Genomic DNA, 14,449 nt, shown 5'->3' with positions numbered 1-14,449 from the left:
TACCAATGTAAGCAATCTATATGGGAACAAATCAATCATTTTATTAACTTCTATTAACAACTCTTATTTATCCATTGATGGACACGTTATATTTTTCAGTGCTATTACTTAATGAATCATGCAATTTACTGAGAAATCTTAAAAAATGTCCAAGTATGTAAAAAACAAAAAGCAACTCTGTCATCTTGAGGAAGGGGTGGGTGGTGTCAGATTTTTACATCGTACACACTGCGACAAAAATGACATAACTATTCCATGGGTCAGTACAATTACAATACAACAATTCGATATTCGTAGTTTTCTTCTGGCGTTGCGCTTTTTCTGCCGATATTCATTGGGCAAGATTAATTTGATAGATCTTTGATAGATCGAACGTTTACCGATACAGCAATACCAAATAGGTTGCTTTTTTGTTTTGATTTTTTTTCATTATAAATGTGAAAGCAGGGGGGCGGGGGTTTAAAACTTATTACCTTAATTTTTTTTTTAATTTAAAAAAAAAAAAAAAAAAAAAAAAAAGCTATATTAATTTTATTAAACTCATTTTTTTACTTTTTTATTCACAATAGGGGACTTAAACTTGCAAGCATTTGATCGCTTACAGAATATAATGCAATACCATAGTACTGCGCTATACCACGTTCTAACAGGTAATCCATAAAGCCAGGCCACAGGCACGGCTTGGCAGGCAATCAGCAATGGCAGCCGTGAGCACTCCAGAAGGTCAGCATTCATGCTGATTGCAACTGTTGCGGGTGGATGCCAGCTGTCAAAGACAGCCTCCACTCAACGTGCATGGAGTGGAACCGGCCCTGAATCCCGTTCGGTACAGACCCCATGGCGTAAACATACATCATGGGGAGTGAAGGGGAGGTTAACAACAGTTCATCCCAATACCAGTGATTTTCTGTTGTATGTGAATGGCAGAATAAGATCTAACAGGCATACTTATACTGTAAACTAGCTGATATGGTACACTTGGCTTCGCCTGAGTTAATTTGATACAGTTGGTTATGTTTTGTTGGCACGGAAAAATTCATGAAGTCATGGTTACTTTCGAGAAACTGAGGAATAAAATATGTATACACATAGAGTAGCGTTAGATTCTCCTCAGACTGCATCTACCTATGTCCCACTGCAGAATATGCCACTCCTACCACTCTCCTCACTTAGAAACTAAAGAATGCTCGCTCCAAATGTCACACTTGCAGGACACCAGGAAGTTACATTACATAGGGGTGTACTTACTTTTGCAATTAGCATTGAATATTCGAGTTGTGATCCCTTTACTTTTCCTATTTAGGACCTAAAAATGGTCGTGCCAAATTCCATGTTTGTATGACACGGGGGAAGTTAGATAATTAGTGGTGAGTCAGTGAGGGCTTTCACCTTTGTGTGTGTGTGTATATATAGACTAGCTGATGTATATATGTATGTATGTATATATATATAGACTAGCTGATATACCGGGCTGAAAATGTAATGAAGTTGTGGTTACTTTAGAGGAATCGAGGAATAAACTTAGGACCTAAAGAATGCTCGCACCAAATTTCACGCTTGTATGACACCGGGAAGTTACATTACATAGGGGTAAACTTACTTTTACACTTAGCATTGAATAATCGTGTTGTGACCCCTCTACTTTTCCTATTTAGGACCCAAAGAATGGTTGTGCCAAATTTCATGTTTGTATTCCATCGGGAAGTTAGAGAATTAGTGTAGAGTCAGTCAGTGAGTGAGGGCTTTCACCTTTTTATTATGTATATAAAAGCTTGATAAAAACAGCACAGAAGTGGCCCATACAAAATGGCTTCTAATATCAGAACTCCACATGCATGTGCCATAGCAAACTTAACTGCAAAAGTTTACTATTTGAAGGCCATTCATAATACCACATTGTTTAATATTATTATGATGCAAGTAGTTTTGACTACAGGTTTTACCTTCTTCCTCTGATTTTACAGGTTCATGTGTTTTCTTCTCACTTTTTTCCACCAGTTTCTGAATGGCACATAAAATGCTCTTTATGGCAGCTTCTACGTGATCCGAGAAATATTTAACATATTTTTCATCGGACTCTTGGTTTCCTTTTAAGAGAGAAAATATAATTACAGAACAAGGAGTGACACCACAAACACACACAGCATCAAACCATTAGTTTTACTATGACTGTATGCTCATACGATTGGCAAGACAAAACACAGAAAATCAATCTAAAAAATGTTCTAGTTTTGACACATTCACTAGAACATTTTACCCTTTCCAATCCACTATCTGACGTCTGAAGACATTATGATTTAAGGCTGTACAGCTCCAATGTTGGAGGATGTCCGTCGGGGTTCTCTTACTGTATATTATCGCCTCTCTGCTGTTGGAGCCTATCCAACATGTCACCTCATGCAGTACCGGCTTTAGCCAGCATATAGCGCTGTTGTATAACGGCAGAAAAAGAGTAAGGCCCCTGGGAAAACCAGGATACAAATTGGATTGAAAAGGGTTAACTCTAGGTCCATAAAAAGGAAACCCAAGTCTACGAGGGGTAGAGGTGAAGACTTTTTTCACTACACATTTAACATCGCTCTCTACTGTAGGAAACAAATTCAATAACTAGTTATATAATCCATATAGTAGGTCATTTGAGATCACAAAGGATTGCAGGTTTCATAACAAGTCATAATAGGACAAATCTCTCCAGCTGACAAACTGTACTACAGCAGAAATTCATGATGACTTGAGATGCATTATGCCATTTTATTTCCGTAGACAAAATCCATGGAATTGTATTCCCATTTCAGTGCTTTAGGTATTGAGATTTTACAAATAATGGTAAAGAAGCCATTCACGTTAATCTAAATCAAATTTCAGGTAGTTCTTACTCTTTGCTCTTCCGATTGCCTGCAGACGGGATTTCCACAAGCCGAACTCTCTAACTGCTACTCGAATTTCTTCTCTCATGTAGTGGATGCTCTTTAGAAAAGTCATGTGCTGTGCAGCCTCTTTTACTTCTGTCTCAGGGAGGACAAATAGAAACTCTATCTCTCTTAAGTCGTGAGCTATCTCTTGCATGGTATCTAGTGCTGAAGAGCAAGTCTCAAAATGTGTCCTAAGGAGGAGAAAAACATAGAAGTGATCACTCTGCATACAAGCACTATATCTCTATTATAAAGATTCAAATCCTTTGGATAGTCCTTACAGAATCTAACAAGGTAAAAGGTTCAACAGAAATTCTATGATATTATGATTTTAAAAAACTGATCAGATTTATTATACACCAAGTCATGTGAGAGATCAGAACCAAATTGCAGACTACTGTTTGAGAAGAGTACAGCAAAGGTGGATGCACGGTGGAGCGTCCATTTCAACAGGCCGTTCCTGAGGATGTTATGATTACCTAGTAATAACATTACTAATGGTCTCCTAAAGAAAATCACCTATTGGATTTAGCCATTTGTGAAGTAAATCTTAAATTTGGTCTCACCAGGAATAAAATGGAGTTTTGCCCAATTGCAGTCGGACTGTGTCCACAGCTGTTTTTGTGGCCTTAATATCAGTTAACATTCTGGTTACTGTCGCATTGAGTTGCTGCCAGTCACCATCTGATCTGCGGATAGTGCACAATTTTGGCAGCCAGTCTGCAGCGGCTGGAGAAGGAACATTCAGTGCTGTTGTTGAAGGCTTGGCTGCTTCAGAAGTCTTATTTACAGGACAGCATTCCAGTAACCAGGATAACTGTTCAAGTACAATGCTGCATTGCATAGCAAGGTGCTGCAATCTAACCACCCACTGCTGCACTCCGTCCTGTGGTGGGAATGCGATCTTGTATTCATTAGACGAGTCTAGTCGAGAGCTGATCTCCTGCATACAGCTCAACACATTTCTGTAATATATCAAAACATATAGGAAATAGAAAATATTAGCCAAATACAGACAATTACACAGCTTATCCAAAACTATTCCTCTATATCCTTACCATATGGCTGAGAAAGAAATCTGATAATATGGGATTCTTGTTAAATACATAAACTCATTCACAGGAACATTAATGGCACAAATAACATATTTGTAATCTCTAATGTGACTAAGGTTATCTCTTTTAAGCATGAATGGTTTAACAGATAGAGAATATGAAGTCAAATATGATTATCTGCAATTAGCTATATATTTAGGTGAATATTGGGTTACATTTAATCTGCTTTATTTATTTACAACACAAAAGTCTGAAAATGAGAGATCTGCAAGATACCGGAGTATAATCCACTGCTCTGTAACAGCAGTAAGGGAGCTTCTTTGCTTCATTAGGATCTTTAAAAGATGACAGGAAAAACCCTTGCAGCGCTCAATATTCCCTAAGCCAAGCTCCTAAACAGAAAATAAAAGGAAAACTGTATGTAAAAACAATAAAGAACTTCGTTCTGTACCCTATCTTACGAAAAGTGTCCTGAACTGTGCTACATAAGATGCAGATCCTTAAAGGGTTAGTCATACTTTGCAATGGGAACGGCAAACTATCGGATGTACCGATTATGGCGCTACACACAAGCCATCCATGATGAAGTGCAATGCATCGGCCCATCCAACAGTTAAGTATAGCAGAGATTCCATTTTCAAATTTATGGTCTGGGGATATTTTACCTTGCATGGTCTCCATTTGTTGGTTATAGTGGCAAGAACCATGAACAGAGTATCTTGATGTTCTAGACAATAATGTGCTGCAAACAATGTGGTAATACTCTGGGAATGGCCAACAATAATTTGTGACAACGTGCCTTGTCACAAATCCAACGCTGTTTGCTTTACAATGCTTTGAGTATATGGATGTTCCCCGATTGGACTGGCCAGCACTGCGCTCTGACCTGAACCCTACTGAACATCTTTGTGATTAACTGGAACATTGGGTCAGGAAATTCGAAGACTGTCCATCTTCTTTTAGAGAACGTGCCAGACTTTGCAGGTTGAATGGAAGGAAATACCAAATGCAGCATATCACCTGCTCTAAAAGTATGCCATGGAGAGTACCTGACGTCATTAGCGCCAAAGCAAGCCCCACTAAGTATTAACATGTAAATAAATACTACTTGTGATTCTTGTTCAAACGTCAATTACTTTTGTTGGATAATCTATAATTTTTCACTCATTTGGCCTAAAAAGCATCAATTAGGTCACCTACTGATGTCCCAATAGTGCTCAAAGGGCTGAGCTCTGTGTAGGCAACTTGAGTTCCTCCCCCCAAAACTCCAATCATGTGCAAAAAGTTTTAGGTGGGTAAAGAAAAACACTGCAAAGTAAGAATGCTTTCAAAAATAGAAGTGTTAGTAGTTTATTTTTGTTAATTAAAATGCAGAGTTAAAGAGCCAAAGAGAAACCTCAATCAAATGAATATTTGATGTGACCAGCCACTGCCTGCAAAACAGCATCAGTTTTTCTAGGTAGACTTGCACAAAAAGTCTGTGATGTCATCGGACTCTCACGATACAATCGGGACAACCCGACGGGTTGCCATGGCAACATGACGCCAGCTACAGGCGTCCTGCATCTCCAATGCCTATGATCGCTAAAACAAGCGATAAGGCATTGCAGGACATTAGTCCTGCAATGCTCTATCACAGCAATCATAGGGGCTATTGTACGAATCCCCTAGAGAGCCATAAAAACTGTAAAAAAAAAAAACAGGATAAAAATAAATGTATAAAAAAAGAGAAAAATGGGAAAAAGCGCAAACTTTGTTTTATATTATACATATTAGCATTAAAAAAATTCTTAAAATTAAAATCCAACATATTTGGTATTGTCGCATCCATAACAACACATACAATAAATTGAATACGCATTTTATCCTGCATGGCAAAAAGTGTAAGAAAAAAAACCTAAAAAACCTGAGGCAAAATGCTTATTTTTTCATTTTGTCTCCCAAAAAGTGCAATAAAAGAGTGATCAAAAAAGCTATATGTACCCAAAAATGGTACCAATAAAAAACTACAGCTGGTCTCGCAAAACATAAGTCCTCATGAAGCTCCGTCCATGGAAAAATTTAAAAAGTTATAGGATTTTGAATGCAGCGATTTAGAAATAAGTAATTTATAAAAAAAAAAAAAAAGGGGGTTTTATTGCGGAAAAGTGGAAAAAGCTAAACAAATTAAGAATTTTGGTATCCTTTTTATTGTACCGATGTATTGTGTCATTTATGCTGCATGATTAACACTGTAAAAAAAAAAAATCTATGGAAGAATTGATCTGTTTTCTCTCCCTATCATAAAAAGTAATAAAAGTTTAACAATATAGTCTATGTACCCAAAAACGGCACCAATAAAAACTGCAGCTTACCACACAAAAAACAAGCCCTTGTATGGCTGCATCAATGGAAAAATTTATGGCTTTTGAAACATGGAGATGAAAATCCGCCAAAAATCCTTACGTCCTAAAGCCCAAAATAAGCCATGTCCTTAAGGGGTTAATAGTGTTCTGACAAATACATGCAGACAATTACACATCATGCAATATCATCAGGAAGGCGTCTGATTGTCTCCAAATTTGTCCTGCAGCAGGACAACAGCCCCAAACATACAGCCAATGTCATTAAGAACCATCTTCAGCATAAAGAAAAATAGGGAGTTTTGGATGTGATGATATGGCCCCCACCGAGCCCCAGATCCAACTTTATCGAGTGAGTCTGGGATTACATGAAGAGACAGAAGGTTTGAGCAAGCCTACATCCAGAGAAGAGCTGTGCTTCATTCTCCAATATGTTTGGGACAACCTCCCGACTGAGTTCCTTCAAAAACTATGTACAAGCGTACCTAGAAGAATTGATGCTGTTTTGAAGGCAAAGGGTGCTCACACTAAATATTGTTTTTAATTATTCTTTCGCATTTTGTTAATTGACAAAATAAATTGTTAATTTTATTTTTGAAAGCATTCTTACTTTGTAGCCATTGTTTAACATTTGCCTAAGGCCTCTGCGAGATCCGCACAGAAATAGAACATGCCGCGATTTGTTTTCCACGCGGACAAATTGTGGCCGTCTGCCTAGGATTGCGTTTTGTAATGCAATCCTATGCAGGCGTCCAGAGGCGGAAATTCTGCGGGAAATCCCACAGCGTAATTTCCGCCCGTGTGCAAGGGGCCTAAGGCTGCCTGTCCACAGGTGTAAAGATATCCTGCGGCAGATCGCCGCTGGGGAGCAGGAGACAGCTGACAGTTCACCGCACTGAGCCTATCTGACAGATACGCTCACCGCGGAGAATCGCTGCAAATCGCAGCATGCTTCAATTTGAATCCCGCGAGCGGAGTATTGCTATGATTCTCCGCTTGAGGATGCCGTGGCTGCGCTTTCCATAGCAACGCTATGGAAAGCTTCAGACAGCGTGATTTGCTAGCGATTTATCGCAGACGGAATCACGACCCTGGACATGCAGCCTAAAACTTTTGCACAGTACTGAATTTATACCTCATTTGGTGCATAGGGACACAAAATATTCATTTAATTATACATTGAATTGTGGTAACAAAACAAACTATTAATACTTCTATCTGTGAAAGCTTTTTTTTCCAACCTCCCTCAAACCTTTGCACAGTACTGTACTTCTACACCTTTCTTGGTGCACAGTCATTCAGGAGCTGGAAAGGGCCATTCCCGGACTGTTACCACAGAGATGGAAACATACAATTGGCTAAAATGTCTTCACATGCTGTAACATTAACAAACACTTTACTGAAAATAAGGGGTCTAGCCCAAACCCTTATAAACCGCCCCATATCATTAACAGGTCTCTATCCAAATTTACAGTAGGCACTATGCACTCTGTTAGGCAGTGTATTGCAGGGACTCGTCCATCAAAATGCCAGATTCATCACACCAAGGACCATTTCATGAAGCTCCCGGACACAATTCTTGTGCTGACATAACAATGCTTGCTGCGAACCAATGGCTGCATCGGCACTGGTGGAAGAAAGCACAGGCGGATTTCTCCATTCTACCATATTTTGAATGAAATGGCAAGGCAATTTGACATTGTTTCTTGACTGGTTCTTTATTAAAAAACCTTACGTGGACACATGCTAAATGGAAATTTCATTAATTTACTTGAAAAAAAGGTGGCATACTATAAGGGCTCATTTACGTGACTGATTTCACCATGCGATATGCGGTGAATGGAGTCAGTAAAAGTACATAGATTTTCATTGATATCACATTAGCGTGTATTCATTGCGTGTAGATATACTAGTGAAAAAGATCACAGTATGCTTTATTTCACCGTGTATCATGCACGAACTGTCCTATTGTTCTCTATGTGTAGTGTAAGGAAAGCTGTCCATATGTAATACATTGCATACAGGCGACATTTCGCTACAACACAGGTCATAGAATTTAAAAGAAAAAAGAAACAAGTCACACTGCACATGACAGAGTATGTGAGATATGCTGTCATGCTCAGTGCACTACCGCTGCCATAGCCAGCTCACCGCCAGCTCACCACCAGCTCCAGGGTGGTAAAATGCTGAGTGACTAAACGCAGTACCCCATACTATAGGGGTACTAGAGTATCCCATACTACCATTAAGGATTATCTGGGAGCACAGGTGTATAAAAGCATGCAGTCTCCAATGTGTGTAGCTGAAACACTTGAGCTCACTACAAGGGGCGGCAACATTTTTTTGGGTCACATACCGTAGTTTACAGTGAAAATTGTGTTTACTCCAAGTCACCTTGGAACAGGCAAAATTCAAACCACTAGAAAAGTAGGGTCATCTCAGATCCCCTTTATTCAAAAGCATACTTCTAAGTCTTTCGTCTCCAGGCATATACTCATTCAACATAATTTATACAACGTACACACTGAAATCTTTCAGCACATCTTACCTTGACAGGATTCAACAGTGCAGTCTCCAGTCTAGCATTACGAGCAAGAGATTTGTAGAAATACTTCTGACAACCATCCCAAGTGGAAGTGATCTCAGCAAGTATCCTGAATGAAAAAGATCACTTTTTATCACAGTGTTCTTTTTAACTTACAGGTTAAAGGTTTGAAGCCCATGTGATGGGAGTCATAAAAAAGGATAACCATAAATGTATGCATCTAACTGTATTAAATGTCAAAAGAGTTTTCCTACAACAATTCTAATACTAAGTTAAAAAACTGATTTGACTTTCTCATAACAGGATAGCACATCGATCTAGTGTGACACCACACAATTGAAATGCATGGCAGATTAGCTTAGTTTTGACTTCTTGTACTAATGCAAGAAAATGGTTAATGTAAACATTTGAACCAAGATGGAAAATATCAGCAACTATGCTAGACAGAGATGATATTCATACTCAGAATTGGTTTCCAGGATACTATTGGAGATGTCAAAAGTGCAGCGAAGGTCCAAAGGGTGGAGGCAAAGTATATCCTGATTGTCCTTTGTAAGCATCCATGCAATCCCTCGACGATAGGACAAGCCTGCAGGTTATAACATTTGTTACTAATGTAAAGAAAGAAAAATTAAGCATTTTATCTATTCTCCCTTAGCTTTAACCTCTTCACTCCCAAGCCATTTTCCTTTTTTCCTAATTTGTGTTTTTTTATTCTCTACTTTCAAAAAAAATGATAACTTCTTTATTTTTCCTTCGGCATAGCCATCTGAGGGCTTGTTTTTGCAGGAAAAGTTGTATTTCTCAATCGTTTCATTAAAAGCATTGAACATTATCAAAATGAGTTTGAAATGCAGAGGGGGTGAGCAATTTCGATATTTTTTTTTTTGGGGGGGGGGGGGGGGGGATTGGTTTAAAGAATTGTTTTCTTTCACCATACTCTGAGCCACATAACTTTATTTTTTCCATCTAAGCAGTTGTGTGAAGACTTTTTTTTACAGCACAACCTGTAGTTTCTATGGCTACTATGTTGGGCTAGTTATAACTTTTTTATTGCTTTTTATTAAATCTGTTTCTTTGATCAAGAGCACTTTCAAAAGCGCAATTCAGACATTTTTTGCTTTTTTCTTTCACTCTAGGTCTTTAAGGAATAGAGTTCAAACTGTCTCCGCATCACAAGGGAGCCCGTGCTGATAGTGACAAGCGTGTCAATTTTCTAGACCATTAGACTGAGTTAAATGATTTTAACAAGTATGCTTTTGTTTTGATGATTGTTCACCATGCAGGATAAGTAATATGCTAATTTAACAAATTGGACTTTTTTTTTTTTACACTCATAGCGGGGTTGGTAAGAGGGGGGGGGGGGTTCATTTTAAAGATGGGCAAAGGATTTCTTTAAACTTTTTCATAATTGTTAACTTTGTAATACTTGAACTTTTTTCTTTTGTACCACAGGGGACCTGCCCTAGCAATTGTCTGATCACTTATACAAAATACAGCAACACTTCAGTATTGCAGCATATTGTATTTCTGCAGTCAAAGTCCTACTACAGGCACGTCGTAATAGGCAGAAACACATGGGCAGCCCTTGGGGCCTTTAAAAGGTTGGGGTGTTATCTCGGAGACAGTGAGAGCTCTCTCACACTTCCAGTCCATTTAAATGCAGTTCTCAGAATTGACAGCCCTATAAAAAAGGGTTAACAGCAATGATTGGCGTCATCTCTGTTCGCTGTTGTGGTGACCGATCGTCATCTGTCAAGCACAGCTGACAACCACTGCATATGGAACAGACTTGGCTCCCAGGCCCACTCTTAACAACCCCCACTGCTGCAGGGTGTATGTGTATGCTCTCTTGCATGAAAAGATTAAGGGCAAGTTCACACACAGCAGAATTTAGTGCAGAAATTTCTGCAACTCTCATTTAACTGAATGGGGTTTACAGAATTCCATGTGAAAGGATTTCTTCCGTTGCTGAAAATTCTTTATCAAATTTACTGCATGTGAATGCAATCCACAAATTGTTTTAAACTCTCTGATGAATAGAAGTAGAAGGGCTTCAAACAATATGGACTGAAAAACTGTTTCACCAACATCTGTAAAATTTATACTAATACTAAATGCATTCTTACAAAGCATATCTAAGTGTTCAGGCATTTTTTAATTTACTGGTCAAAAGAACAGACCGGCCACTGTGATGAGCATAGCTTTGCTCACACTCATGGACTACACAGTTTAGTCTTGTTCACATAAACCACTATACAAGACACCGTTACTTGGTGAGAATTGCAGTGGAACAATGCCAGAGAACTTTGATTTTTATTGTTGGTGGAGATATGCTATTAAGTCTAATTGCAAGACGTGCTCATAACATCACAAAGCATACCTGCTCTTGTCAACATTTTAAAAAGCTCAGCAAGTGCCCTTTGTTTTTGCATCAAAATGTGTTTGGCCTCAGACTTTTGCTTCTCCTTATTTGCAGTATGGTCTATGTTAAGATTCTGAAGCTCTTGCACAGATTCTATAATTCCCTCTGTAATGAAACAATAGGATACGTTGTTAGAGCATGTGACAAAGCACACAAACCATGTAACTGAATTCTGTTTGAAACAAAGTGAAAAGTTTGCAGTAGTTCTTTTTCTACCTGTAAATGTATTGAGGTTTTCAAACAAGGCTGGCATTGAGCTCTTCTTTATGAATGTACTGCACAACTGTCCCATTCTTTTAGTCAGCTTTGGAAGGCGGCACTGAAGTGACACAGCTGGATAAATATTCTCACCACAGTTTAGCTGTTAAAAGAACAGAATGGATTAATACTTGGTTAAAAACGCATATTATCAAAAAGATGGCTACGTGCTGTTGAACTAGACCTACAGATGCAGCAAAATGCATATAAAGAATGCGAAGATGTATCAAAACTAGTTCATTGAAAAGGTGGAGCAGCTGCCCATAAAAACAACCAGGTTGCTGCTTTAATTTTCTGAGGGAAAGTTGAAAAATGAGAGTTGGAATCGGATAACTTGCCATGAGCAAGTATTTCACTTTTCCACATTTGTTTTGATAAATCTCTAAATGCAGGTCTTTAAAGTTAAAAAACAAAATTTCCTTTCTGATACATCTCAGAATGTTTACATTTTCTTTGCAATTTGAAAAGCGATAAAAAATGCAAGTGCGAAACACTGGCCAAAGGTTCTGCAAATCAGTTATAGCTTAATTGTTCCGTTATTGCCTTACTGGTACGCTGCTTGTTCCAGAGAAAACAGAGTTCAGTACAAAAGAGAGTTGTTCCCCAGCATTTCTTTTAACTTTTAAGTCTATTGCAGTGTCAGTGAAATCCAGTTGGTTTTCGTGAACATCTTCTACTAATGCTGAAGAAGTCGCTTCATTCAGAGCAGCTTCAAACTTCTTAATAAATTTAAACAGTGTTCTAAAAGGAATGAAAGACATTAACATGAATTCTATAATGCACACCTAAGGAAATACAAGGACAAAAACGCTCATCTCAGCTGTGCTTGGTAACCAGAAACTGCCATACAGACAAAGAAGCAATACTGGAGAATGCAGAACAATCTTGAACAAAATCCCTAATCTTTATTCTATCCAATATTAAAATGACATGGCAATGTCAGTACAGCATGGAATATGACAGATATATAAGCCATGTGTTTAGGAGGAAAGAATCTTGCACAAAATTATAAGAATGAAATTGGGGGGGAGAGGGGTGATGTGCACACGTAAAAAGAAAATTAAGTATGACATGACATTAAAAAAAACACTGGTGCAGATAGTTTAGCCATGTCATTGTATTATTGGATGGAACAAAGATTAACGATTTTAAGATCATGCTGAATTTCATTATGTTTCGTTGCTCGAACCTAAACTGTTCAATGTCAATAGGAATGCAACTACTGCAATGGTACCTTTACATGGGCAGATAATAATCTGTCTGTGCTAATGCACGCTGTGCACAATGAGCATATTGGTCAACACCCGTTGATAATTAAGCCAGCAGATTATGTACTGTATTGGGATGTTACTATGATTGTTCATCCACATACACTACTGCACATCGGGCTGTTCACATGGAAGGATGTGCAGCCAACCAGCAATTTTATGCTTGCATAAGCGAGTTCGTCCAGGTTAATTGGCTGATCATTTGTACTTTCAAATGGCCCAACAATCAAAGAAACTAATATTTAAGTGAACTTGTAAAAGGTCCTAAAAGATTCAACTATAACTATGTAGAGGCAAACCTAGAAAGTCAATACATTTATTACACACATATATTATACATATCCATCTCTATTTATTACTAATCACTATGTAGAATAAGATACTCCAATTGGAGTGAATTTTCTGCCCACAAGTACTGTCTTACCGATGTGTTTTTTCCACTGACTGTTTTACAGACCAAAAACTGACATCATTCCACTTGGATATTTTCACAAAATCCTACAAAAATAAAATGATTAGTGACTTGCAAAAACGTAAGCATGTTTTTTGTGGAGGAATACAAGCAGCCAATTTCCCATTGCTTATGTAGTGCCAACATATTTTGCAGCGCTAAACACTGTGTATATAATGCCCCTATCACAAACATGCCAATTTCACAGAAAGCCAATTAAACCATGGGTGAGTTCAGGGAGTTTACAGCTTGGTAACACTGCGTGCGTTTTGTCACAGTTTGCTGTAGTTTTTTAATGCAGTTCTTGCTCTCTAAGTCTCGACAGCTGAAACATTCTCTCAACGCGATTCACTTGTAGAAACTGTGCTGCTAAAAACCACAGTGCAATAATGCAGTAAAACATATCCAATCATGCCATGCTGCAAAAAGACTTCAACACTTGTGAAAGCACCCTGTGTGTAATAAGCAATCGCAACTTCTAAGCATTTAGTCATTGAAAAAAAAGGAAAAAAGAAAAAATATTACATAATGGATCTTTTGATAACCACTGTGCTTCCACTGCCACCTGCAACTACTTTACTTTGCATTTTACTAATTTGTTTTAAAATTTAGTTAACTAGATACTACATAGTACGCATAAACTGTACGTACCTTTAGCTCTTTCTCCACGGGCTTACGCAATTCATTAATTTTTGCTTCAACAGATGGCAAAAACTGCTTATAGTAATGGTAAAGATTCCAAAGCAGACTGCATAAAGAATCTGCAAAATCAAAACATATATATCATGAACAAAAGGACCAGCATATAATTATTACAGTAATGTACAGCACTGTTCACATCTGCATCAGAGGCTCTGAACTCTCCTACATTTTTGGGGGAAAAAACAACTAGATTTTGTACTTCTAGTAAAATCTTTTTTCTCATCATTTTCATTGTAAGACAGAGTGAAGACCTTGAGTATAGCTGCTGCCACTAGGAGGTGGACACTATGCAAAAAAAATTGTTAGCGCCTCCCACCAGCTATACCCCTCCTGCAGACACTAAGTTAAATTATTTTGTATGCAAGCAGTAGAATAAGTAGAACAAAAAACATAAACCAGTATGTAACACAAATATTAGACAACTATTAAACCATGTAAAAACTGAGGCAAGGATGATATAGAACCAGTTCCGCTTTTCCATGGACCTAAAT

The 14,449-nt window shown here is 38.1% G+C and overlaps 1 protein-coding gene across 2 annotated transcripts in view; it reads right to left on the bottom strand.

Moving 5' to 3' along the window:
- Positions 1-14,449, bottom strand: part of MDN1 (midasin AAA ATPase 1) — a 351,783-nt gene that overhangs the window by 71,977 nt on the left and 265,357 nt on the right. For both annotated transcript variants that reach the window (XM_066608461.1, XM_066608470.1), the window contains exons 71-81: positions 13,908-14,017; positions 13,230-13,303; positions 12,086-12,278; positions 11,496-11,640; positions 11,238-11,384; positions 9,317-9,443; positions 8,858-8,963; positions 4,244-4,359; positions 3,479-3,877; positions 2,877-3,103; positions 1,944-2,087 (exon numbers count right to left, since the gene is read on the bottom strand). In XM_066608461.1, coding sequence (XP_066464558.1) covers positions 1,944-2,087; positions 2,877-3,103; positions 3,479-3,877; positions 4,244-4,359; positions 8,858-8,963; positions 9,317-9,443; positions 11,238-11,384; positions 11,496-11,640; positions 12,086-12,278; positions 13,230-13,303; positions 13,908-14,017 — 1,788 coding nt within the window. The remainder of the gene's footprint in view (positions 1-1,943; positions 2,088-2,876; positions 3,104-3,478; positions 3,878-4,243; positions 4,360-8,857; positions 8,964-9,316; positions 9,444-11,237; positions 11,385-11,495; positions 11,641-12,085; positions 12,279-13,229; positions 13,304-13,907; positions 14,018-14,449) is intronic.

Source organism: Eleutherodactylus coqui, chromosome 1 (genome assembly GCF_035609145.1).
Source record: "Eleutherodactylus coqui strain aEleCoq1 chromosome 1, aEleCoq1.hap1, whole genome shotgun sequence".
In the NCBI taxonomy this organism is placed as follows: Eukaryota; Metazoa; Chordata; class Amphibia; order Anura; family Eleutherodactylidae; genus Eleutherodactylus; species Eleutherodactylus coqui.
Note: the sequence above shows the minus strand (reverse complement) of the source record. Positions and strands in the feature narration are given on the sequence as shown.